Source organism: Diuraphis noxia, unplaced genomic scaffold (assembly GCF_037042655.1).
Source record: "Diuraphis noxia isolate RWA-SAM2 unplaced genomic scaffold, SU_Dnox_SAM2 contig0002, whole genome shotgun sequence".
Classification (NCBI taxonomy): Eukaryota; Metazoa; Arthropoda; class Insecta; order Hemiptera; family Aphididae; genus Diuraphis; species Diuraphis noxia.
The window spans coordinates 47,989,405-48,017,288 of NW_028301712.1; the positions used below are offsets into that span (position 1 = coordinate 47,989,405).

At 28.2% G+C, this 27,884-nt stretch overlaps 2 protein-coding genes across 10 annotated transcripts; one reads left to right on the top strand and one right to left on the bottom strand.

The window, feature by feature from the left end:
• The first annotated feature begins 1,630 nt into the window (after positions 1–1,630).
• On the top strand, positions 1,631–24,094 carry cu (NADP/NADPH phosphatase nocturnin). Of its 9 annotated transcripts, none has more exons than XM_015521200.2 (10): positions 1,631–1,776; positions 1,861–1,912; positions 7,042–7,258; positions 7,379–7,517; positions 7,600–7,795; positions 21,800–21,972; positions 22,486–22,545; positions 22,637–22,758; positions 22,826–23,032; positions 23,099–24,094. In XM_015521200.2, exons 5-10 carry the CDS (start codon positions 7,605–7,607, stop codon positions 23,597–23,599), a joined length of 1,254 nt encoding a protein of 417 aa, XP_015376686.1. In that variant the 5' UTR covers positions 1,631–1,776; positions 1,861–1,912; positions 7,042–7,258; positions 7,379–7,517; positions 7,600–7,604; the 3' UTR covers positions 23,600–24,094. The 9 variants fall into 9 exon arrangements, with proteins under 9 accessions (XP_015376686.1, XP_015376684.1, XP_089075588.1 ...); XM_015521198.2 differs by having other exon boundaries at positions 7,042–7,212; XM_089219462.1 differs by having other exon boundaries at positions 1,645–1,797; positions 7,042–7,212.
• On the bottom strand, positions 23,047–27,499 carry LOC107170976 (transmembrane protein 138). Its single transcript, XM_015521207.2, has 5 exons — positions 27,248–27,499; positions 27,070–27,142; positions 25,695–25,869; positions 24,187–24,435; positions 23,047–23,444 (listed from the first exon to the last, which is right to left on the bottom strand). Exons 1-4 carry the CDS (start codon positions 27,463–27,465, stop codon positions 24,308–24,310), a joined length of 594 nt encoding a protein of 197 aa, XP_015376693.1. The 5' UTR covers positions 27,466–27,499; the 3' UTR covers positions 23,047–23,444; positions 24,187–24,307.
• Between the last annotated feature and the right edge of the window lie 385 nt (positions 27,500–27,884).

Sequence of the window (27,884 nt, forward strand, 5' to 3'; positions counted from 1 at the left end):
ATAACAAAGTAACAGGTTTTAATTAGTACGGGTTTTATATTTTAGCGTGTAGTTGCAATTATAAATTTGACGGCCTAGACATCAGGGTTGAATTAAACTTAACGAGCAGGTTTCGATTTATTTTTTAAAAGCATTATACACTAAGCAAATAGTGAGTATATCTATAAGGTCTATAAAATAATTAAATAGCTGCAGGATCTATAAAATCGTAGGTTTTTATAGCATATAAATAGTTAACTGATAGTCCGACGCATTTATTGTAGCTAATCTGCTAACTAGTTATAACTAAATAAAATAATTGAAAATTACCATTTATAAGTACTATAATAATAATAATAATAATAATATTATCATATTGGTTACAATTGTTATCTGCTAATTGATTATTAAAATAAATAAGCGTTTACACTTTTCACTCCAAATTTACATATATTATTACAAAATGTATAACTCTCGTATTTACGAGTAGGTATCTTTAAGGCTATACATATTAAACAAAGTAAATATTCAATATAATAAACACAAGGTGATTCTTTAAAAGTAAACATTAATTTTAAATGTTTCACTTTTTTCATTATAACTAAACATTTTTAATTCCATAATCCTAATCCGAATACTTTTCAATAGGCACCTACCTTATTTTATTATAAAAATAAAAATCTAATTTTAAACGAGTAGTTCATTTTTCATAATTATGGTTTCATAATAAGTAATTATAGTACCTATGTATTTACTATTTACAGTTTCGATAAGCAGAGTACCTAAAATGGGCCAAAATTTTGCGATTCTCTACTTAACTCATATGTATAATGTATTTGTGTAGAAAAATTATTTCCAAAAATTTGTGAAAAATGATTAATAAGGGTTTACCAGTAAAAGTATCATCTATTGCATATGTCCCATATTATCTATGATACCTATAAGATATGACCTATACGTGACATAGTTGCTACAAATAACGAGCTATTAATTAATTATTCAATCACTAGCTACAAACGATTTCAAAATTTCAAATCCTACTTACCAATATCAAGTTACGTGATATTTTTTATTGTTCACTGCTTAACGATTTTTCGGGAACTAAAATGTTTTGTGTGCGACCGTTTGAAATATCGATATAATCACGTGATTAGTAAATATTACTAATTAGCGGAAATATGAATTTCGTCTTAGTATTGCCGCTATTATGTATCGGACGGCTGTGTCTGACATGATATAAATAATATCAACCATAATGAGTGACTCATCGCAAAATCTCTGATAGTTTTAAAAATAAATAGCAAGATCTGTGGTCGTAATGGTTGTGGAAAAAAAAACGTTACCAAAAAAAATGTATATTTGGCGGTTTTTCAAAACAACTCGCAAGCTTACATAAATAATTATATATTATTAAATATATCGCGGTCTTGGTCTCAGAGTCAACAATGTACATATTAGCGAACGCCTGTTTACGAGTTTATTTTACTGTACATTATTTTATGCATATTATTTATTTATAATATATGTATAATATATTATGTATATAGATGAGGTGACGCCTACTCCATAATATGTGTTGTTGTTTTTGAATCCAAACAAATAATAATTTCCTTTCGTCCGCCAAAGAAACGTTATAATATTATGTACGTCCGTCCAGATACATTCGGTCGTCCGTCCATACGTCATCGTCTTCGTCGTCGCCGTTCGACATATGGCCACATATTATTATACATATTGTTATAGCTGCTATTTTTAATAATATAAATATTATTCTAGTGTTTCAAGTGCTATAAACGTGTTCGTATACATATATATAACGTGTGTGCGTGTATTACAGTGTCCAAAATAGTATATACACAAAAAATTTCGTATTGTTTACAGGTGGCGCCCAGACTGGCTAGCAAGTAATGCAACTGCATGTGTTCTCGAGAAGGTGGGTATATATTACTGCAGGTTTCATAAGGAAGTTTATACATTTATAACATAAACTATAGTCTATAATAATTAATTTCCTTAAACTACAGTTATAAATAAGTGAAAATATTTTTTATAAATAAAAAATTGGGTGGGTGGGGGACTAACTTTTTGAAATTAAAACTGCATGTGCTCTTAAAATATCTCTGTGCGCCATTGTTGTTTACGTATTTCCACGATATTTCACCATTATCAGGGGGTAGGTATACAATATTATATATTATATTTAATATTATTCAGTTTATACCGCAGTTACCTCGTTTGATGTTATTTACTGTTTACTAAATACGTATACGATGTACACAGGACATGTTGTTATTGTTATGACATTTACCGTATACTAAACTGCAGACTGTGTACAAGATCATGTATACGTAATAATATATTATGTTATGAATCGTCTTCATATCATATGAATCATATGTAATACGCACGTACATTATCGGCTCGCCATCACCGGTGATCCCATAAATCCTGTTTTAAGTTGTTAGTTTTTTGCCTCGACAGTTGCACTAAAAAGCGTTTACACTATTAGTAGTTTAGCCAGTACTACCTGCGTATACCGGTCAATCGACTGTTAAACTTTAATTAACTTAATTTAATATTACTAATAATTGTGAATTATTTTTGTATCGACTACTGTTTAACAGGTAATAGTTTTGCATCATTGGTCTTCTCTGTCTGACCTACCGTGAGCAAATTTCCGTTCAGCAGAACCAATTTAGTGTTGTAAAATATAGTGTAAAAATTACAAACACAGATATAATGTTCATATAAAACATGGTGTCATGACAGGTTATTTTTTTCTAATATTATTAAAGCTAACAACACATTATTGATTCTGCAGAACGAAAATTTGCTTCGTGTATAGCGCGTGGGTTTGCAGAAAGAGAAAATAAATGGTGCGATGTCATAGTAGTTAAAATTATAAACTTTAAAGTATTAAATATTAATATAATAATTAATACAATACGAGTAAAATAGGATGGATGTGCCCACTCTATAAGTATATGCAGTTGTTAAAATTCTACGTTAAATTTTCTTTTATCATAATACAGCCACAGTAACGCACTAAAACAGTTCTCTATGATATGTTTGGCCGACGATCAACTTCATTACTCGTACTTAACCTAACTGTCGTCTAATATCTGTAACAAACGTCGACAATTAATGGCTCATTTGATATAGAAGTACGTGAACACATGTATATACAATTAATATAATTATTATTATAAATAACTGCAATTTAATACTAATTTTAATTAGGCTTGAGTCAAAGACGTCAGAACGGATTTTAATCTGTAAATATTAAGTGGTAGTACAGTAGCCGATTATGGAATAAAATTCTGGTTCTTCATTATTATACTCACGCAGGTCGCAGACACAGTTATAATATACTATGATGTTTAATGTTAAATTAGTTATTTTGAAATCAAATTCATTAAAAAATACACGATACAGTTTTAAAATTAGTAATTATTTATTCAAACTGTCTGAATACTACGAAAATTTAGGTAAAATTATTTATTTTTCAAATAAATATTAACACTGTATGTGTATTAAAATAAATTTGAATTCGTTTTCCATAACATATTATATACCGAGGCAATATTTATTCTCAATTAGTGTTAATTCAACGAAAAAGAAGCTGCCGCCGTAGTTCAAAACATTTGAAGTATGTACTTGCAGTATGTATAGGTATCTTATTATAAAATTAAATTCTAAGAAACATTTTCTATCGTCGGTAAACGTCATCGATGTATCTTGCAATAACTGCAAGGCAAGATAGGAAACATGTTTTTTTTCTCAATACACAACTTTTGATTGTATAAATGTATAATTATATTCTATAAATTGTAAATAGGTATAATTAATTGTAGCGATGACGAAATGAAAAAAACCAATCGTTTAAGTAGAAAAAATTATGAAGTTTATTTTTTATTACAAAGACACTATTAAAAACTTGTGTACTTATAGGTATTTTACCTATTAAAATTGTACGATCATAACAGTTCACAATAACATATAGATGATAACATGCTAATTTCCAATCATGTGATAATAACTATTACTTGTTCAATTTTATGCTTAATTTGGTTAATTTTTACATGCTTGAAAAAGTAATTTAAAAAAAAAAATGTATTTTACAGTTGAAAAAATATATAGCGAGTATTCAGCAGTAGTTAGTTATTATTTTTTGTTTGAAACTGATTGCGTTCAGAAATATAATTTAGCGTAAGATACCGTTTTAATTCGTTTTATTTTGGTAATCCTGCAAATTTGCGGGTTCAGTTAAGAATGGTCCAATTTATTATATTATAATTTAATGAAAATGTTGTCGTTGGAACTCTTTATAATTATTAGTCACTGCCAAAAACATGGTTTCTAAAAAAATGAATGATGTTACTAGGATAAAAAAAACTCTAATAAAATGTTCAAAATAAAATGCTTTGCTAAAATCTTATATTAAAATTTCATCATCAGTATTAGTGTTTCGTGAATGTTCTACATTCAATCTACACTCAACAGGATATAATCGAATAAATGTATTATTTTGTTGTTATAAGAAGACAGTTGTGCGCCTACAGATATTGTGCTCTACTTTTGAATATTTATGATTTATTCAAATACATCATGTCTATTAAGTACAATCGATTTTCGATTCGTTATATCTATATAATCTTTCTTATACAATTTCTTTTGTACCTTTAGGTATTTATCTTAATAATGATCATGATATTTAAAGTATAATGACTTGTATGCACTAACCGACCATGGGACAATCACTTTAATCAAGATCGTACCAATGTCTGTCATAAATTAATTTGTATTGGATATAAAGTGTAGTGTACCTATATGTGAATTGTCTTTATAGACATAATAATTAATAATAGATAACGGATTATTATACGAGGTTATGTTACCTCCATAATTACTTATGTGCACATAGATATATTTTCAAGACAATTTATTTCGAGTTAATTGTTTATCACATTATTAGTTCAATCTATATTAACAAAGCACACTTAAATACTTAAATCGTTATCTTTTAAATAACATAAAATTGAACACTGAAAAAATATATTTAAGCCAAATGGGAATTTTAATGAACCATAAAAATTATATTTTAAAATTCCAACTATAAATTTAATAATTTACCTAATGTTCATTGTTTAGCCATTCTCATTCAGTATATTCTGGTGACCTTATTTCCATAGCTTCAGTAGGTAGGTATACTTGTTTTTGTGCAACGTCCTAATACGATTAATAAACGATAAAAGTGTGAATAAATAATGAAACATAATTTTTAAACATTCTAAAACATTTTTACTACATTTTCCATCGAAAGCTTTAAATACAACATGGTATATTATAATTTTTAGGAATAATCTGATATAACATTCTATTTGACAATCTTCATTGACTCGCATTTATATACATACATTTTACGTTTTCTTAAATTTTTTTGTGATTAGGTCATTAATATCGTGGTATTCAGATTTTATTCTTCGTATAGTATTTTCTTATAATCCTTATCATTTAGTTTTAATTTATTGAACTATTAACGTAAAATATAACCGAACTTATTCTAGATATAAATAATAAGAGGTACTCTTAACCTAGGTATAATTAATCTGTAATAATTTTTTTTCATAAAATAATCTTAAAATTTAAAATATTGAGGAAGATTGTTTGTTGATAAATTAATCAATCAATTGATTCGAATTATATGGGCGCATGTAAACTCCACCGATTGCGACCATTTTAAACATTTTTTCATGAAAATTCCACCGGTACGTTTATTTTACCAAAAAAAAAAAAATGTAAATTCAACCGGTATGTTTTTTCATAGCAGCATCAAGTCAATTTTTCCAATTTTTAAGGTCATTTTTTGAGGATATTTTTAGAGCATTTATGGTTTTGAGTACATTTAAATTCGGGCCCTAATTATATAATATATCTATTGTATTGAAATACAATAATTTAAAAAAAAATCATATAAAATTCAAATAGAAATAATAGAAAAATTTATAATTATTAGCATTACGTAAGTAATACGTATACCTACATAATTTATGTACAGATTTATTATTTATATATATTATATTCAGATACTTGTATCTTTTTTTACACAATATTAAAATTAATAATATAATAATTATTGAATATCTAATAGAGCTGTTGTAAAGTGATTTTCATATGGAATTTACGTGCTTTGAGGTAAAAAAAAATGTATCGGTGGAATTTTCATGCTATAAATCCAATTCTAAAATCGACTACCTGTAAATCGGTGGAGTTTACAATCACCCAATTATATTGTTGAACTATCTAACTATGTATCTGTAAACTGTAATAGTAAGTCATTTTAAAATATAACTTAAGATGTATTACATATTCTTGAGTTAAGAATCTATAGACTGTTATTATATAACAAATATAGGTAGGTACACCCTATACCTATAATCTGCATGAATTATAACAGTTTGATTTTTTTCATTTATAGTTTTGATAGTATTTTAAATCATATTATATACGTACAATTATATATTATTAATTATGATTTATAAGTTTATCTCGATTTAGAAATTAAAATGTTAAGCACTCCTATTATATTTATATATGTCATATTATATTATGTAGGACTGTAAAAACAAGTCAATTAATTTTATTCGTCTGTAATATGGATATTTTTTTTAAGAACGTATACATGTCAATCTGTACACTAGTGCAAAGTAATATATGCAGTTATATAAAAAATTGACTAGATTTTTTTTATTCAACCATTTTTGTCGTAAAATTAACTTTTAAGACATTACAATCTTTTCGATTTTATTCAGTTAAATAAAATAACTAAATTATAATTCCATTTACATAATTTATTATGAAATAATTACTTATAATAAGTTAAACAATTATAATATTATTCTATGCATCATGATCAGAAAATTCAAACAGATCATTGGAGTAATGTATTGTTAAGTTTTCTTACGTATAAACAAACGTGCTTTTCGGATCGAATTCAATTCACTTGATGATTGCTGAGTATTAAAATTATCTAGCCTAATGATTATTTTTTTTCGTGTACAGGTGCTCAAGTGGGTAAAAAAAGGAAATTATAGCAGTGAAAACTATCGGTCACGTGACATCGGTGAATGTTACACAAAGTATACTAGCGAGCTGTGTATTGGAAGGCCGGCCACAGGTAGTGACCTCGGCATTGAAGTCTCTTCGCCGAGACACCGTCGTTCAACAGTTATCGTGAGTACGACTTCCTGACTGATGGAAAAATAGCCGCGTTGTATAAGTAATACGAGTAAAACTGTATTGTTTTATTATTATTAATTTTTTTTTTGACTGACTAATTTTTTACAATTTCCCACGGCAATTGAATACTAATTTTTTTTACCCTAATTATAATTTCTAGATGTTTACTGTTTATCACTGAAAATAACTATCAATCAAGTATAGTGTTCACTCGCGCCCGAAAACCGCACAGTTGTTATTCTCACTACCGGACCCGCCGGTTCATAATTGCTTTTGTTCGTCACTTTGATATTCATTTTGTGAGTAAAACAATGATTATAATCTTCTTTTTAGAACTATAATTTTGAAAAATATCCTTTTTTATTTATCGTGAATATAAAGACAAAATGGAAAAACCTTGTCGTTATGACTTATCCGCAATTAAAAGATCACTGGAGTTAGCCGAAACTCTTGCCAGTGTTAGCTTAATGACATCGCCAGCTGCAAGAAGACGTTTACAAGCAAGAAGTGTTGAATTAGGACTAAGACCAGGCCAACCATATGAACCACCAAGAGAATTACTTTTATACTTAGTTAGGTAAGTTTGAAAAATATTTATCATAATTATTTACCATAATATAGTTGACTTTTTGCTTGAAGAAATAAAGAATATTGTTATATTAATTGTTACATACACAAAAATAATATTTTAATTACGTGTATTTTGTGCTGATTCCATTTTTTAAGGTTTAATATTTAGTTTATGATTTCATTAAATATAGGTGATCATTAATAATATAGATTTTAATGTGAAAATAATAAAACTATTTGTACCATATAGGGTATAGATACTGTGTGATAATAAATTATTTAAAACATTTGGTAAATATCTATATAAGTTTCAATATAAATATCTTATGATATTATTTTAGATTTGAGCACTTTAAGCGACATGTATTTTTTTACGCGACGTAAAATATTTATTTTTCTAAAAAATAATTGAATTGAATTACGCTAACTGGAAATTATTAAAATTATTAAAAATATTATTAAATACCAATGTCTCATTCCAATCTGATAATCTTTTTAATAATTATTTCCATGAATTTAATATTAAACTCTAGCACTTTATGCTATAATGTTTTATAATATTGTCCATAATTTCTAAATACCTATTTAATATAAGACAACATTCATGAATCATTATTTAAGTTTGGAATTTCTAAAACATCTAAATATCATCGTTATCGCGTTAAAGTACTTTTAATTTATTTTTATTAATTATAATATACCTATAGGTATAGCCGTGTATATAGGTACCTACTTAGGTTAGTGTATGTACCTGCTCATGTTTTATATGTGATATATTCGGTATTTACTGTAAAAATTAAAGATTTGGTAGGTATGTTAATAAAAAAGATTTTCGTCAGGTAGCATATTTTTTATTATTACCTATGTAAATTATACTGAAGAGGTATGTATAGACGTATGGTAGCTATATGTATTTTATTGTAAAAATAATAGGTGTTTTAAATATAATATTAAATTAAAGTGATAAAAAATTAATCTTTTTTAACCTCAAATATAACTTATAATTAATTTTTATACCAACCATTTTCATCTATAATACTTTTTAGCACTTTTTATTTTTATTTTTAATCTCGTATTATGTAAGTTAAACTTAAAATATTATTGTTTATATGGTCTATATTCAATTTTATAATTAAATTTAAGAAACAAAAAAATATATGTAGTGTCATCGTAGTATGCATTTCAAAAATACCTATAGATACCTATTGGCTATTATACTGATAAATAATATCTGATAATCTGTCTGTATGCCTATAAATATACATACATATATACATATATATATATTATATATATATATATAGAGAGAGAGATATTTCTAAAATGGGATTTTTTTTTCTACAGATCTATGAAATTAAAAGTGTTTTGTTTCAATAAAAAAAATGTCCTTATACTTTTTTAAAACCAAATTTCTTATATATTATTATCATTAAACCTAAGTTTTTAGATCAATACATTGAAAAATTGTTACTTTTAAATAATGTCATTAAAAATAAGAATATTAATTTAAAAAGAATAAATATTTTAGTTCACTTTAAATCATAAAATATATAATGTTGTAATGATACCATATTTTCAATAAGATTATTTGGGTTGGACTCAGTTAGGAGCGCAATGACATTATTTCAAAGAATAAATAGTTTATTTAATAATATAAGATTTATTTTTAAATATTTTATTACTAAAAATAAGTGTACATACGTACTCAAACACCAGTGTCTGGTATTCAACAATGAAATCAGCTAGCATGGTAGCTAAACAAATTTTTTACGAAAAATCGTTTGCTCAGTTTTATTTTCTAACATATTTTTTTCGGTGTAGCAAAAGCATCTTCGATATCGCTATGATGCCTATGAAAATCAGTTTAGAATACTAAAATCTAACATAAATGGCAATAAGGGTTTACGTTCGAATAGTTTCGTTTCATTTCTACTGCAGTATATTAGTATGTTTATAGAAAATAAAATAATTAATTTTGTTGAAACCTTACACAAATACATTGACCCTCGTAATAATTGTCTTGTAGGCAGTTGGCATATATTCGTAGTCGTACATCAGTAGAAAAAGAGCCAAGTATCAGTCAATGTGTTATCATCGTTGATAAAATTTCGTTTCCAGTTTATTTAAGTACTACATGTCTACATGTTGGTAATAAAAGAGTGAACATTATTTTAATTTTGTACAAGACGTGTTAAACTATACGTCATACGACTTAAATCGTTTGGCGAGTACTAGTTATAAACTAAATATTAAGTAAGTTTGTCATTATTAAATTTCACTTGTATACATTATATTTAGTGTTATTTAGTAGGTATTTGTGGAGTATACGTTTATGGATTATGATAGAAAAAAATTAATGTTGCTGTAATTATATTAAACTATAATACAATAAAATTTTCATTTCATGCACAGTTATTAAATATATTACATATATTATAATATTTAAACACATTTCTATTATGTACCCGTTTATTATTTATGTAAGTACTTCCTATTTATTTATGTTTACGTATATTCAACACATTTTAAAAATAATTCTGAATAAAAAATTAAAGTTAATTTATATTTAAACTTAAAGTATCTAAAAATTTGACTAAAAAATTTGTTTGTTTTTTATTTTATTTAATTAATTTATAAAACGGGTAATAAAAATGATTAATTATAATATTATAATTGCAACTTATGACCGAAGTTGTCGAGATTATGATCAATTAACAAAAAAAATAAATTATAACTAATTGTTATAGTTATAATATTTACTTCCTTGATTATTTCCTTATTTTTTAATTGTAGTACGTTGTATAAATAGGTGTAAACACAAAGCCCAAAGGGTAGGGACTTATTCTTAATACTAGTATAATCTTTTTGTTCTAAAAATATCTTATATAGTTATTGTTTTAAATTTCTATATGAAACAAATGAACCTTGATTTAACATACTATTAGAAAAGTTAAAGAAATAATACTAAAATAGTTAAACGTTTTGCCTTGATACTGAGTAATCAGAATTAGTTTATCGTGTATAAATTTGTCGTTAATGCCAAAAATAAAACTAGTCAATATTTGTTAACTTCACGAAAATCAAGGTTTATCATTATTATTTCACGCATAATCTTCTAAGAGAAGTTAACATTGAGGTTGTGGAAGAAAATCTGCACAATTATTTTGAATTATGAGTATAAAATAGGTACCAGTTTTAATTATAATAATATATTATTATATCCTATGCTTTATTAGTATAGTACTTTATTCGAGTAGTAACTAAAGCGCGTGTAGCTACCTAATGTAAATATTATGTACTATATATTATTATGAAGTTCCCTCTAAATGTAGTGCTAAGAGATTGGAGGTACGTAATACTAGGTACTATTACTATATTTCATAGCTTTGTGTGTTAATAATTATTATTAATCATTGAAATATATATATGTATAAACTGCTTACGTTTGTAGGAACACAATACATAATTTCGAAATATAAATAAATTATTGAAAATTAATATTTACAGTATGAAGTTATAGTAATACATTTTATTATTTTATATTTATATTTAATTTATATGTTTCATCAGTTAATATAAATTATTGATATTTGATATTGTTCCAAACTCCAGTACATACTTGATAGTTTGATTTATGATAATATTATTGATCACTATGTATAATAAATAAACTTTTCAGATATTTTAGATTTCACATATGTTATACGTAATATCTTTTTTTAATATATTAAAAAATATATTGATTCTTATAACAACATGTATTATTAAACGGAATAAATAAGTTCATCAATAGTTTTATTATTAAAAGCAGGGATTGATAAAATGATGTATATGATAGTAGGCACATTGTTTAGGTATTATGGGTTATCTGTAGGTAAATACTATGATGTTTAATATTTATAAATCATAATAATAACATATGTTATATTGAAACATAAAGACCAAGTACGTAACACAGAATGATTCACTTAGCATGCTTACCACTATTATTTCCCGTTAATAATATATTTATTTAAATTCGGTTTTTTGTAATTTTTAAGTAGCCGTATTTATTACTTACTACACAATGATATACTACTTCGTATGACGTATATTGTATTTACATTTTTAGATTTATGATAAGTGATTTTATAGTAAGTGACTAGTGTTATACGTCTTTATAGTATACCTATTCACTAAAATTCTAAAAATCAGAATATGATTAGATTAACTATTGAAAGATAAATAGGGGGACAATTAGGATGCTAACATTTTATTAGATTTATTTGTTAGTATCTAAAAAATTAAGTGGGCGAAGAGTAGAGCGTAGAGCTATTATCTCCATAAAAGCTTAGTGTAAGCAAAACCATGGGATCCATTACACTATTTAGTACTTACAACAGTCACAGCCTATCAATGGTAATGTCGTGCCATACTTTGCTATGTGTTTAAAATGTTCTCAGTTCCTCACTGCTATAATTACGTCTGGTATAATATCACAGCAATCTGTAGCCACATATGATATATATGCGTGTATAATATAACTATTCAAAGTTTATGAACATTTCTTAGTATCTTAAATGAGTTGTTATACAATTGAACGAAATAATCACGTTGCAGTGCAACAAATATAACAAGAGCAGGGCTTGAGGGGCTAAGCCCCCTCAAAAAATAACTTTAAAATATGGTATATTTTGTAGGTATATGTTAGTATGTTACAATATATAAATTATAATTTATAGGCATTTATAGAAAATGACAGAAATGCTAAGTATATTATGTAGATAATACTTTTAAAATTATAAAGGTATATTTATTTTAAAAATATCTTCCTTAATCTTCCTATATCATTAATATGCCTTATTATAACAGGCACACAATGTCGCTGTCTATGATTATTGATTAAGGAATAGTGAACCAAAACTTCTTACTACAAACAAATAATAGAATATTCATTTTCAGCAATATATTTTTCATGTACGTTGATGTTGAAACTTCAAACTAGAGAAGCAGCGAATTGCACTTTTTGAAATGGACGAATTTCAACTTCTTAATTCAAATTATGCATATGAGATCATCATAAAAAAGGTTCAATTTTCAAGTTTCTATCCACAAAAAATGCTCCAAAAATCTTTTCATTTTTTTTTTAACCAGACATAATATAATACGAGATACGACAAATTATTAATATCAATAATTATCCGCAAGGGCTTGAGCCCCCCCCCCCTCCTGAATATGTTTTTTATTTTAATTACTGAATTTATGTGTTTTGACAAAAATTAAATTATAAGACATTTTATTCAAAAAAACGAGAAACGAGATTTGATTGAAGTGTTATACCTAAATTCGGACATTTCTTTACACCAAAAAGAAGACTGTGGTGAATTCAGTGTCGTATTTTTGGGGGGAAGGGAGGGGGTGTCTTCCATGTCTGGACACCCTCCAACTTCGAAAAAAAAGTCTTAAATATTAGTATTATCATTTATTTTACAATTTACTATTTTTATTTTTATTTATTTATTATATTCATTAAATGTTAGACGCCTCCGGAGAAATCACCCAAAATACCAATGGGTGAATTATTGGTTGCCCTATTGCCCCTATTGGCATTTGTTTCATTTTCTCTAATAGAACACAATCTCTTTGCTTCTCGCGTAAAGTGGCTAATAATTGGTTTTCTTTTGAGAAGTTTAATCAAGTTAATCGTGATAACCTAATGAAGCGAAAACATGTTGATGAATATCAGAATATTGCAAAAACAATAATGAATAGTTATAAATAATTCACAACCATATATTTGAAACCAATAGCAACATTACAATAATATTTAATCTATATCTATATACTTATTACATAAAGAGGATTTGTTAGATGACATTGTGGAGGGTAATATTTGGAACTACTGAACCGATTTTGAAAAGTCTTTCACCAATAAAAATTCACATTCTTTGCGAGTACTATAGGTCCATAGGCATACATTTAGTAGATTAATTAAAAAATAAACAATTGAATTGCCGTGATAAAAATCACAATAGTTTCGTCATCTTTCCACCAAACTCTTATTCATATAATAGTATAGAAGTATATGGATATAGATTATAAGAATATATTTGTAATTACGTATCCTATCCGTATAGTTGTACACGTGTATATCGCACAACGTATCGTCATTCATTGATATAATAAATTATAATATTTATTGTACATTTACAATTAACAATATTAACATATCAATATGTCTCGCGGTGGCGAAGAGCCTAATATAGTAGGTAGATACTGCAGGTTCGCTGTGAGACGTAGGTGGAAATCCCATAACGAGACGGTCACCACGGGACTAGCGCACAATGACAACAATATTATATGAACCTATACTCACCAGCGGGGGCGCGTAATCCGCCGCACGCGCGACCGTGTAATATTATTATTATTATTATTATTATTATTATTATTATTATAATGAGTAATAACCCCATTGTACAACCTTCGTTTGTCTCCGCGAACGAAGAAGAATCAGTAGATTGACATCTTTGATACGGCGACGAGGAGGCTGCGTGTATTACCTATATATGCGGTGGTACTATTCTGGTATACGCGTACACGCCGCATAATATTATATTATTATTTGACACGTCTTATTATTATTATTTTCATTACATTGTATATATTATTATTACTATTATTTTTACAATACGGGTGGAGGATACGTATACAATGTGTATAATATTATATATACATTTAGGTTCAGACCGCGTGACGTAAATAGGTACAAGTCAACGTTATAGGCATTGCGGTGCGCGTGTACGATAATAATATTATAATTTTGTAAACGCGTATACCAATACAATGTTATGTTATGGGTACACGCGCGCATTGTGACTAGTTTGTCAGCGTGCACGGGCGAGAGAAGAGAAAACGCGAACAAAAAAAAAAAAAAAAACATCACGCGACTAGAATGGACGAGTAAAAAAAAAAAAAAAAAAAATGAATAGTAAAAATCCGCGTTAAGCCGCATATTTGCATAACTGTGTCGAATCCGCGGCGCCTGTATAAAATATAAAGAGACGGCGTGGGCGGAGAACGCGAGTCTTCCGCGGAGTTTACAGCTTTCGTATTCACAATATAACATTTAACATGATATACCTACCGACAACCGGACGGTTCGGGCGCGACCTATAGTCGGGATTTAAAAAAAAAAAAACAAAATACTCGTTTAGCTGTTTCGTCAATACTCCATACTCGGTGGCTACTTTCACACGCACACACTGCACACTGTCGAAACGTTCTCCGATTTAATTGTATTTAATTATTATATTAATTATATTTTACGCGTGCCATGTCCGAAAACGTTGCAGCCATGGACTTGGACCACTGTCTAACGGCATGCCCGGCCGTGGAACCGACAAAATACTCCGACACCTTTCAGATGAGCGCACTCGACAAAAGGAGACTGTCGACAATTACTAGGTGAAGAACTGCAGATATAGATTTGTAATAATCGTGACTATTAATGTATTAAATTATAAAACAAAAAAAAAGCGGGAAAGTGGGTATCACTCTGCTGCACATTAGGTGGTGGGGTGGACCTCTGACTAGGGTAGGTTAGATTTGAATGCAATGATAGGTGTCATTGTATATGAAAAACGATTCTGAACGGAGATGATTTGTCAGTCTAGGATATATTATATTTAAATATTGTCATGTATTCTATTTTGAAACAAATATTTTATTTTTCAATTAGGGCGCATTTTGCATAAGGCATGGTTAATCAATTTTTCCAAAAACATTGCATGTAGTTATCATAATTCATAATACCTTATATTATCATAGATATACGAATACCTGGTTTGAGGATAAATCGTTATCATTACGCGATTTCATAAAAATTTAAAACTCAAACGCTCAAAACATTTTTCCTATAATGACGCTTCAAATTTTCTCTATAGCTATTTGAAGCAAAACTTATGGAAAACTTAGTGTTGAATTTAATAACCTGAGATTTAATACAAACAATATTATGAATTTTGAACTACAAAATAATTCGCAAATATTCATGAATTTGACGAATTTTTGTCAATATTTGAAATTCAAATGCTAATAAAAATTTAATTTGAATTTCCGGTGGACATTTTTTTTGTGATAATGATTGACAAATTTGTAAGGAATCTTGTATTAAATTTTCAAATCTTAGATTTAAAAAGAACATTTTTCATGAATTTCTAGCTTAAAACAATTTGAGAATTTTTGCGATTTTTACGTATTTTGTCAAAATTCAAAATTTTAATGCTTATAAAAAAAAATTGTAACAATATGTTAAGAGCCTTGTATTCAATTTTCAAGATTTTCTACCTAAAAAATAAATTTTTATCGATTTTAATTTAAAAAAAACTAATAATGATTGAAAATTGCATATACCTATGAATAGTTCAACTTAAGTCAAAATTTTTTAAAAATTTTATGGTGGATAGAATATACTTATATAAACATTCGGTGAAAATTTCATGTATCAATGGTCATTCGTTTTAAAGTTACATCAAAAATCAAAATCGATTTTGTCGAAAACTGATTGTACATAAAATTTCCTGTTTTTCCGTTAATTTTTAGTTTGTTTATCCCGATTATTTAGAAAAATATTAAGAATTTTTTACTTTTGATCCCCCAAAGTATCAACTAGATTCACTTTCTGCTTTAACAAGGTACTGAAGTTAAAAGTCGAAGCATTTTTACTGCCCCAAAACGTAATGACAAACTCAAAAAAAAATATATTCATAGTTTTGACGAATTTTTGTCAATATTTGAACTTCAAATGCTAATAAAAAAAATTGTGCCTATGTATTCTTACAATTATTTATTCACTATAAGAATAACTTATGAGGAACTTTGTATTAAATTTTCAAGTATTTTGATAGGGCCAAAAAAATTTTATCGACACTTCAAAAAATTTTTTAGAAAAATTGAAAATTTCAGTTGTCGTGTTAAATATCTCAAAAAAGTCAAAATATTTTGAAAATTATATCATGTAAAGAAAATGCCAATCTAATTAACTGATAAAATTTTCAAGTATCTACGACTCATACTTTTCGAATAATAACAAATGTTTAAAATCGTTTGAGGATAAATCGTTATCGTTACGCTATTTCGTAAAAATTTAAAATTCAAACGCACTTAAAATTTTTCCTATAACGACGCTTCGAGTTTTCTCTATAGCTATTTTAAGGAAAACTTATGGAAAACTTAGTGTTATATTTTTAATTCTTAGTTATAAACAGAAAAAATTTTATGATTTTTAAACTTTAAAATTACTTGCAAATTTTCGCGTTTTCGACATATTTCGTAAAAATTTGAACTATAAACGCTTATAAAAAAAAATTGTGACTAACGAATTTTAATTTTTTTTAGCTACAATAAGAACAACTTATAAGGAACCTTGTATTAAATTTTCAAGTTTTTAAGGTCGTCCAACATTTTTTTTACCGACACTTCAAAAAAAAAGTATTTACAGTGATTAGTTTTTGAATTACAACCATATAAAAAAATCAATTTGGTCGAAAACTGTTTTTGCGTAAAAATTCCAGTTTTTCTGTCATTTTTTTTTTGTTTTTCTCGATTTTTTTGAAAACTGTTGGAAAATGTTTACTTTTGACCTCTACAATGCACCAAAGATATTCACTTTTACATCGGAAACCACCCCCAAAGTTTGAAATTGAAGCATTATTTCGACTAGTTATGCTGTAGACAGACACACAAAAAAAAAACATACATCATTGTAAAATCAATACATTCATCACTCCGTTCAGAATCTAATAATGTGATAAAAATGTAGATAATCTCACATATATTTTTATTTATTAATAAATAATTGTAGGTTCAATATTTGGCAGTCATTAAAGTTTAAATATTTTCACCAATAAACTTTTCCTTTCTCGCAATCTATTAAATGTATTATTAAAATCGTTTGAGGATAAATCGTTATCGTTACGCTATTTCGTAAAAATTTAAAATTCAAACGCACTTAAAATTTTTCCTATAACGACGCTTTGACGTTTGCTCTATAGCTATTTGAAGTAAAACTTAGTGTTATATCTTTAATCCTTAGTTATAAACACAAAAAATTTTATGATTTTTCAACTTCAAAATTACTTGCAAATTTTCGCGTTTTCGACATATTTCGTAAAAATTTGAACTATAAACGCTTATAAAAAAAATTGTGGCTTGAGATTTTTAATTTTGTTTAGCTACAATAAGAACAACTCATAAGGAATCTTGTATTTAATACTTATATAAACATTCGGTGAAAATTTCATGTATCAATGGTCATTCGTTTTAAAGTTACATCAAAAATCAAAATCGATTTTGTCTAAGACTGATTTCACTTAAAAATTCCCGTTTTTCTGTAATTTTTTTTTTGTTTTTCTCGATTTTTTTGAAAACTGTTGGAAAATGTTTATTTTTGACCTCTATAATGCACCAAGGATATTCACTTGTGCATCGGAAACCACCCCCAAAGTTTAAAATCGAAGCATTATTTCGACTAGTTATGGTGTATACAGACACAAAAAAAAAAAACACACATCATTGTAAAATCAATACATTCATCACTTCTTTTTGAATCTAAAACGTAGAGAACTTATATAGGTAATCACTATAATCGGGGCATTAATAATTTGGTCTTTTTTCGTATCGCACAGATATCACATAATATGATATTTTAATACATCAACAAAAACGTGAACTTCGTCTTTATTATATAATGATCGTGCATCTTATGGTTCTTAACCTTTACATAGGTAACGTTCTTTAATTTTTTAAAAATCAAAACATAATAATTATACAAATATTTGAAAAAATAATTGGATACTATGGTTTTAAGTGTTGTAACAATATATAATCTTATAAACTATATTATATACTCGGATTAAAGAGACATTGGGTCACAAACAGTGACATGTCCGGGGGGAGGCATAAGGGCCATGGCCCCTCACTGGCTGTATTTGTTATTTTTTTTTAAAGATTTATATTAATTCGTATACATGAACGCATATTAAAATATGTCTTAAACCAATGAATATTCTGTGCTTATATACCAGTAGGTAATCATTATTTTAACACTATAATTTTATACAATTGTTACTATTTTGTATTTTTATACCTTGAAAATTTTTTTTGGGACTAAAAACATCTGTTTTCCTAACCTCAACAAATAAGTAAAAAAAAACGAAGAAAACGAAATTATATCAAAAACAAAATATCTGAATACAACTTTAAAAAAATAATGTTATAAAATTATAATTTTTATTCGTGTAGTAATTAACATAATATATCTTTAATAATGATGTTTATAATATTACTTTAGATGTATATTAAAAGAACTAGTATATTATTTTCCATGTGGGAATTTACGTACTACCTAGTATATTATTTTTTTGTGTAGAAATTTACGTATGCATTTTAGGGGTAATTTTTACCTGCTATATCTCATGTGGTAACTTACATTAGCCCCTTCAACTATACCTATAATCTACATAAGGATAATACATTGAAATAGTTCTCAACTCGCATTTTCACTAAAATAATCATTAACTTTATGTCTTGTTGATATATAAATTTATCATTTCAGTAATTTTTCTTGGACATTTTTTATTTTATTTTTGAAATTTCTTTGTAATGAGTGTATTAAAAACAATATTTTTGTTGAATGAGATGTGGGCAACTAAAATCAATTATCCCCTGCAACGTGCCCCCCCCCCCTTAATTTGGGCTTGGACACAATGCTGATAAACATAAACTATTATTGTTACAGCCCGTTGAAAAAACATCAAAGCTAATCGGATAATACTCGAGATTAGATACCTATAAAAGAGGAAGTAGAATAATTAATAAAATAATGTCCCAAATTAGTCGTTACTCGTTGTCGCTATATATGTTTAATAATAATATTGTATATTTATATACCACCTAAAACGAATTTCGTATTACAGCGTATAGCGTAAACCATCATTTAAAAATAGGCCATAGGTACTTCTTAAGTTATGCTTTCAAAAATAGGGAAATACTCATCGTCAAGAATTGTTATTGAGTTCGTGAAATGGTGTAAAACAAACTTATCCAGTGATATAAATTCACTAATGTATACAATATACTTGTAAGTACAGCTATTGAAGGTGATGTAGATTATGAAAAACTAATACATTTTAAAAGTCCAATAACTTATAATACCGTAAAATGTAGAACCTAAAATGTAAAATGTAAAAATGTAATAATAGTAAAGCTAATAACCTTGCAGTTGATGCTTAAACAATAAAAAAAAAAAAAAAAAAAAGTATTTAATATGATAATAAGCTTCCTCCCTGAAATATCTTAAATAATGTTCAAATTTAATCTATAATGTCTATATATTATACTCTAGCTATATTATGTAAAATCTGATTTGAAATATTGACTAACCCACAATAGATTCCTCCACTGTTCAAAATAAAAAATATAATATATCAGCTACGAATTCATTTAAACTAATGTCGAAAATAATTTAATAATACTATGCAAAAACAAGCATTGCTTGTTAAAAATTACGCTAAAATTGTTATCAACCAGCTGTGGACAAAGTCGTTGGCCCGTAGCAATATTGCTGCCTACAGCTGTTCCGCGACTCATCTACGTCCAGGACCTGTTCCGACTGTTCTCGTTCGACGCGTTTGGATAGGTCGCGGTTACCGGCTTGACAACAAATTATTTGTTAACAATTACCTCGGCAGCTGATACCGTTCGCGGCGTCAGCCTGGCGGAGTTCATAACCCGTATAATGTTGTATTGTATAGGTACCTATCTACCTTTGTATATATATATATATTTGTGTTATAATACCATTATTATGTCGTAGGTTGTTCCGCGGCTGGCGCGCCGTCCGATGACGACGTTATCACCGTGACGTGATAACGTTGTCTCGTTACTTCCCCGTTTTTATTTTATTGACATTCTATGCGGACGGTTTTTTCACGTTGTCGATTGTTTGTTTTTGCTCGTCGTTACTACACTATATTATTATTATTATTGCGTTATATTATATTTTGACATTATTATTCTCGACACACTTGAAACGGTGCGCGCGCGCGCACACACACTCCCCCCTAGGGGGAAAGTGTTGTCCTACCGAATAGCGGATATTTGGCCGTTTGCGTTCTGACACTATGTACTACTTGCGGTGCGCAGAGAATTTCACACAAGAAACATTGTACGTATTCGGTATTTACGGCCCCATGGCTTTGGGTTCCGAGACATAAACTTACATTTTTCATTTTTTCCGATATGTCGCTGGGTCAGTAGTCATCGTAGGTAGGTGAAAACAATTTGTAATTTTTTACGTTTGAAACTCGTACACGATGATTAGACCGATTGTACGCACCACCGCCCTCGTGCCGCCACGAAAACTGGGGCCAAAGAAATTCTGTTCCTCTAGCATTAACGGTGATGGGTCTAAAGCGTCTGTCAAGACGAGAGCAACGACTATGTTAAAATATATTTGGTAAGAGTCCGCTTTGCAGATGCTTATGATGCCCCCAAACAAGTAACGACTAAACGACTGACATCAATCGCCTAATATTAGCCAAATATGTCTATTGTCTACAGTAACTGTGGTTTTAGGTACCACAGGGATTCTTTCATAATTAGATTGTAAATTTTGCTCATTTTTTTTATTTTGTCTTCTACAGAAAATTATATATATTTTTGGAAATATTTTTTGTTTATAGTTTGGTATGTGTATAGTAACAAAATATATATTTTATTCCAAGTGCATATATAACATATTATACCTTTTCCATTAAAAATGCCTTACCACACAATTGTTTATTAATATTGTAGTAGGCTATAGACTAGAAGTATATTGATTCCATAGAAACAATTGTATAACCTGTAGACCATTTTTTTTTTCTAAACTCAATTTGATAAATTACCTTTAAGTAAATATAATTAAATAGGTGATCACCAAATTTATATTAAACATATTTTATTTATATTCATTATTAATAAACTATTACAGGATGGGAAGTTTTACATCTAGTGTGAAAATTGACAATGAAGATACCCAAGACAAAGATCTAAACTTTGACAATCTTGTGACCTGTCAACAATTACTCGAATATTGCCGTGCTCAAAATAATCAATGGTCTAACTCACAACTCATAAAAAGAACATTTTCGACAATCCCATATGGTTGGTTTTACATGCTATTAAATAATATTATAATTGCCTTTAACTTATATTATTCCTATATCATAGTATGTATTAGCAATTCAATTTTGTGCTAGTATTTAGTATTTACTACTTACTAAAGTAATATTTCATGTTAAATTGTTGTTATAAACATAAGCTATTTTTAGTTTTTTTTCCATGTTGTTAATGATTAGTTAATGAGTAAGATAAAAACAGTTAAAACAAAATAATTTACATACTTCTATTGAATTATCTAAACCAACTATTTCAATTTAAATGTAATCAAAATAAAATAAAATCCATATTTTTTATTAAAAAATTATATTATTCTAATACCTAGGTAGTTGCATACAATTTTAATAGATAAATATAGCTGTATGATATTATTATCATTATTGGGATTACACTTAAAAAAACTAATTTTCTTATCTAAATGTGTGATTGAATAATTCAAAATAATATTATTGCCTTTAACAAACAATTACTTTTTAATTTAAAAATATATTTGTGTAGACCCAGAAAGTATTGAAGGGAATCCTGTAAGAATACTTCAATGGAACATTTTGTCACAAGGTACTTATATGATTAATAGTTTGAAATTTTTCTTATTTTATCATTATTATAATAATTATCAACAGTAATTCTTTTACAAATTTTATTTCAGCACTTGGACAGAATAACGATAGGTTTGACAGTTGTCCTTTAGAAGCCTTAGAATGGAAACATAGAAGATGTCACATGCTTGAAGAAATTCTAAGACATAATCCCGATATTATTTGTTTACAGGTAATATTAAGAAATAACAAAATTAAATGCATAAAACTAATTATTATTTTTTTTTTTTTTTATGCAGGAAGTTGATCATTTTGATTTTCTTAGCAGAGCTCTAGCTACGCAATCTTATAGTGGTCTATTTGTACCTAAACCAGATTCACCATGTGTGTATATAAATGATAATAATGGACCTGATGGTTGCGCAATATTTTACAAAAATGATAAGTTTGATTTACTAGAAAAACACGATAAAGTACTGCAAGTATGGACAGTGCACAGCAATCAGGTAAAAAACAAATATTTAAAAATAGCAACTTTTCAAGTATATTAATTAATACTGTACATTTTTAAGGTGTCATTACTATTGGTACTTAAAGATAAAAGTACACAAAAAGAATTATGTGTTTCCACAACTCATCTAAAAGCTCGAAAAGGAGCATTACTATCCACCTTGCGAAACGAACAAGGAAAAGATTTGTTACAATTTATATCTTCCCATGCTGCTGACCGTCCAACAATTGTCTGTGGTGATTTCAATGCAGAACCTACAGAACCAGTTTACAGTACCATGTGCAGTTGTTCTTATTTACCACTAGATAGTGCATATAAGTTGTCTGGCTCAGAGCCGCTGTATACCTCTTGGAAGATTCGGGGAGGTGAAGGCGAAGTTATGCATACCATTGATTACATGTTTTACACTAAACATAAATTAACTGTTAGTAACATATTAGACATGCCAAAAGAAATAGACATTGGTGAAAATAGAGTACCCTCTATGACTTATCCATCAGATCATTTTTCTCTGATAAGTGATTTTTATTTTAACAAAAATACAACAAATGTTTGTGAATAATTATGTTTTTATGATTCTATTTTAACAAAAGTATTTATCTGCACTTTTTCTCTTAAAAATTTTAAGGTAGACTTTTTATTTTAATAAGGAATTGACTATATAATTTATTATAAATTATTTTTGAGTGGTAAAGTTGACCATATATGTTAGTCCAGTAGTATTCCCATAAAATATATTGTGTACATCATGTATTCGATTTATATGGTTTGAATACTTATTACTTTTTACCATTTTACCAACCATATTTTATAAGCCCAACGATAGAACTAAAAAATCTTAATTTATAAATTATTAGTACTGATTGTGCTTACCAATCAAGACTAAAAAGTATAATAAACATATTTATTTAAAAGAAATAAAGAGATCAAATTATTTTATTTATAAAAAATTATGATGTATTTAAAATTTATATTTATTATTATTATTTATTTATGTATTTATTTATTTATTTTATTTATGTATTTTAATAAACATCAGAATTGTTGTGAAAGTTAATTTTCTTTTGAAAGTTATCTTTTTATTTCTATTTCTCAACCTAACCTATGACATTGGCAACAATAATAAAATTTATAATTAAAAGTTATTACCATATGAGTAAATTGATGTGATTTTGATTAGCTGCCAACCATCTATGATTGATATTGTATCATACTTTATTATAAATTTCTATCTTAACAACATACTACATACATCCAATTTCATCATTTATCAATACTTAGGACTTCTCTGATCTGATTCTTGATTTATACGATGGTTAATCCATTCATCGGTGTAAAATTTAGGATCTGATATACATAGAGCCGTTCTTTTGTACAAGTAGTAATGCAAGCATGAAGCTGTAATCATATTGTTAAATAAATGTTATTTTTAATTTATAATACTTTAAACAAAATTATAGGTACTAAGTACCTAACTAATTAGTACCATGGCATACATGATATCAGCATTGTTTCTATATCACAATAATTGTCATCTCAAATTGTATTTTATACTTACTGACTACTACTACCTTAACTATATTCTAATATGCTATAGTCTAGATCAGGGGTTGGCAAGTAATTTCTATTGGAGTCCGTAAGATTAAAATAATAAATAAATGAGGTTTGGTGAAAAAAATGTTTGCCAAATCTTTATGTTTTTATAATAGTAATATGAAGAAAAAATGTTAAGACATGTCAACTGTCCGGAGGCTCTCTGTGTTCCACGGTCCGGATTCGGACCGCAGTCTGCCAGTTGCCGACCGTTGGTCTAGAATCTAGATGATTACCTGAGTAATGTTTATTTATTAAATTTGATTTCCAACCATTTCTGGCCGATCATAAAATTAAAATTATATATGTAATATATATTTTTAATTAATTTAAAATTATTTTAATAATCATATAGTACTGGAAACCTTAAAACACTCAAATATTGTTATATTATTTATAATAGTAGATAGTTTATTTCTACTGTACAAATTATACAAATAATAAAAGTCTTTGTATTAATGTAATCTTGACAAATAAAATAATTTTGTATGGTACCTAGGGCCCCCATAAGGGAGGGGTTCAGTAGGACTTATGGTACTTAGAGCCCGGCGTTTATGCAAATAATTACTTATTTTAGAAAAACGTTTCAAAATTAATTGTTACTTAAAAGGGGCCAAGATTTAGTTCTATACTAGGGCCAAAAATATGATGTGGGTGGTACTCAATAACCGGAAATATTACATGTCCACTTTATCTAAAAAGGAAAAAATATGTTATTTTAAAAGTAAATACTGCTTGAGAATGTAGCGTATAGCGTTTGTAATTTGTTTACTTAAAATTTAAATTAATTGCCTGGGTACCTGGCAAGATAAAGTAGGTAGTTGTGAATTTGTGATTTTATGTTTACGTAAACAAAAAGTTCACTGACAACGAGACAACGTATTCACTGAACACCTATCTCATATCTGAACCTAACCTATCTATTATATAAACTATGTGGACCAAATATTATTTGATCGGATGGTTTTGAAGCTTTTCAAAAAACTGAGTAGATTGTAATAATAATAAATTATCACCATGTTGGCGTTTTTTTTTTTTTTTTTTGATATGGTTAAATAACTTACTGAACTTGTGGAGAACAAAAACCACGTAAAGTCCGTCCGGCCAGTAGAAGTACACCTGCCCTTTGAAACGGTTCGTCAGAGTCCACACCTGCACGAACAGGGTTAGTATAAAATAACCGACGCCGGTGATGATAGTCGACCGGAACTCGTTGAACAGTAACACAATGAAACCGGCCTGCAGAGGAATATTACAAAAATATGACTATAATACATATTTCACGTGCTCCCTCGAGTAAGTTAAACAATAGTTGTAAGGCGGGATTTCGACGCACTTCGTAATATTTTGCATGTTATTTTCCTAAGCTATATGCGATACTCGCGTTTCATAACATCGTTTACGTTTCATATATTTTGAATAAAAATTTGAAGTTTTATTTTGCATTTTAGTTGTATGAACGATGGACGATGGACCGCCAACAATTATTTAAAAAAAAAACGTTGTGGCCTAGGTACCGCCCACTTACTTAATACGCCATAATAAAATATAAAATATAAATACACAAATAAAATGATAGAAAAATATAATTTTGTATAAAATCAAATAAAAAATATCTCGTGGTTGATAGCAATCAAAATACCACTATCCTAAAGCATATTGAGGTTTTTATGAAATTTATCACTAAATCTGTTTTTAATTGTAATTATAATAATTTTGCTTATAAAAGTAACTGTTAAGGACTAACCTAATCGAATATTATTAGTCGTAATTTTTGGAACGGTTTCGTACGACATACAAATCGATATTACGTGCAGGTGTTCCCATAATTATTTTTGGGAATATACTATAATATATCAATATATCATCAAATATAAACATTAAATACAATAAAATTATTTTTCTTATGGTTTATTCGAGTAAAGCCAGTAAAGAGCGTTTCAATGATATGGAAAAAAATTAAATCAGATTTTTTATATATCTTCTTTATATGACGTGCACTTCGTCAATCTTTACAAATATTGTATTATAATGGCATAATGTACCATCGATTATGATTGAGAGCATAATAAGCATATGTACACCGATAATATTGAAAAAAAAAATCTTGAGAGTATACGTCGTAGGTATATATGACATATTATGTAGTATACCCTATGGGAACACCTTTGATTATGTGTGTATAGTGATGGAAAATTAAATGAGAATAACTTTTTCATGTAAAAATTTCATGCGTAGATTTGAAATTGTTTTGCCCTGCAAGGTTGAACAATTTTTAATTAAATTCAATAAAAATATATTCTAAACTTATTTAAAATAAAAAAAAAGTGTGAATGCATTGTATTGAATTTTCAGAGCATAAAAACATTTTTGGGTTTTATGGTTAATTTTATCATTACCAGCACTATTAGCGATATATATTATTCGATTATGTGTCACCTGGAATATATTGGTCTGGAAGAACGTGATGAGCAACACGGCGATGGCGACCAGTTGACCTATGTCTTGCAGCCTAAAATATTGCGATAAAACACACGAAACGACAAAATCGATTAACGTAATTAAACTTAAAATATTACATTTCACATGAACAATATAATATTTTCGTCATCCTCACACGAAGAGCAAAATCGAAATGCCCGTGTTGGCCAAGTACCGGTGGATGAACGTGTTGAACAACAGGTCGACGGCGAGCAGCGCCAGCTGGACGACCAGCACCAGGGTGTACCTGAACTCGGACAGTCGCATTCCTTCGACAGGGCTGCGTTGAGCGCGTAGTGGACTGTCCACTGTGGACGGCTCAAGTGTAGGTACAAGAGACGCTACTGTGCTCATGTGTGTGCACTGCAGTGAGCCCGCCCGCGGCCCGCCAAATAAACGGGCCCCCTCCTAGACCGCCGCCGCGTCGGCCACGGTTTATTTTACTGTTTAGCCGGAAAACTCGCCGCGGTCCCTATAGCAACGTTGTTCGCCGCGGCATTCGCGTTTTCGTCCAGTGAACATCAAACAGCGCACAACAACGGTAGGCAAATCGTAATCATAAAAATATTATACAATGTTTTACACACGCATGAGAGAGCACGTCATCACGGCACACGCATTATATTATATTATACCCACACGCCTGAGTCGTGTGTGCGTGTGTGTGTCCATTTGAAATCCAAAGTCAGACGACCGTGTAACGAACTATTATTATAATACGTAGGCAACGTGAGCGAACGACGAGCGGTAGGTATAACCATCGTGCGCAGGTA

Bases quoted from the DNA above. Each gene is read 5' to 3' on its own strand.
- cu (XM_015521200.2), top strand. From the start codon at position 7,605: ATGGAAAAACCTTGTCGTTATGACTTATCCGCAATTAAAAGATCACTG. The intron at 7,796-21,799 runs GTAAGTTTGAAA...AAACTATTACAG, and splicing joins TTACTTTTATACTTAGTTAG to GATGGGAAGTTTTACATCTA. The intron at 22,759-22,825 runs GTAATATTAAGA...TTTTTTATGCAG, and splicing joins CCGATATTATTTGTTTACAG to GAAGTTGATCATTTTGATTT.
- LOC107170976 (XM_015521207.2), bottom strand. From the start codon at position 27,465: ATGAGCACAGTAGCGTCTCTTGTACCTACACTTGAGCCGTCCACAGTG. The intron at 27,143-27,247 runs GTGAGGATGACG...GCAATATTTTAG, and splicing joins ATTTCGATTTTGCTCTTCGT to GCTGCAAGACATAGGTCAAC. The intron at 24,436-25,694 runs GTAAGTTATTTA...ATATGATTACAG, and splicing joins TTTTGTTCTCCACAAGTTCA to CTTCATGCTTGCATTACTAC.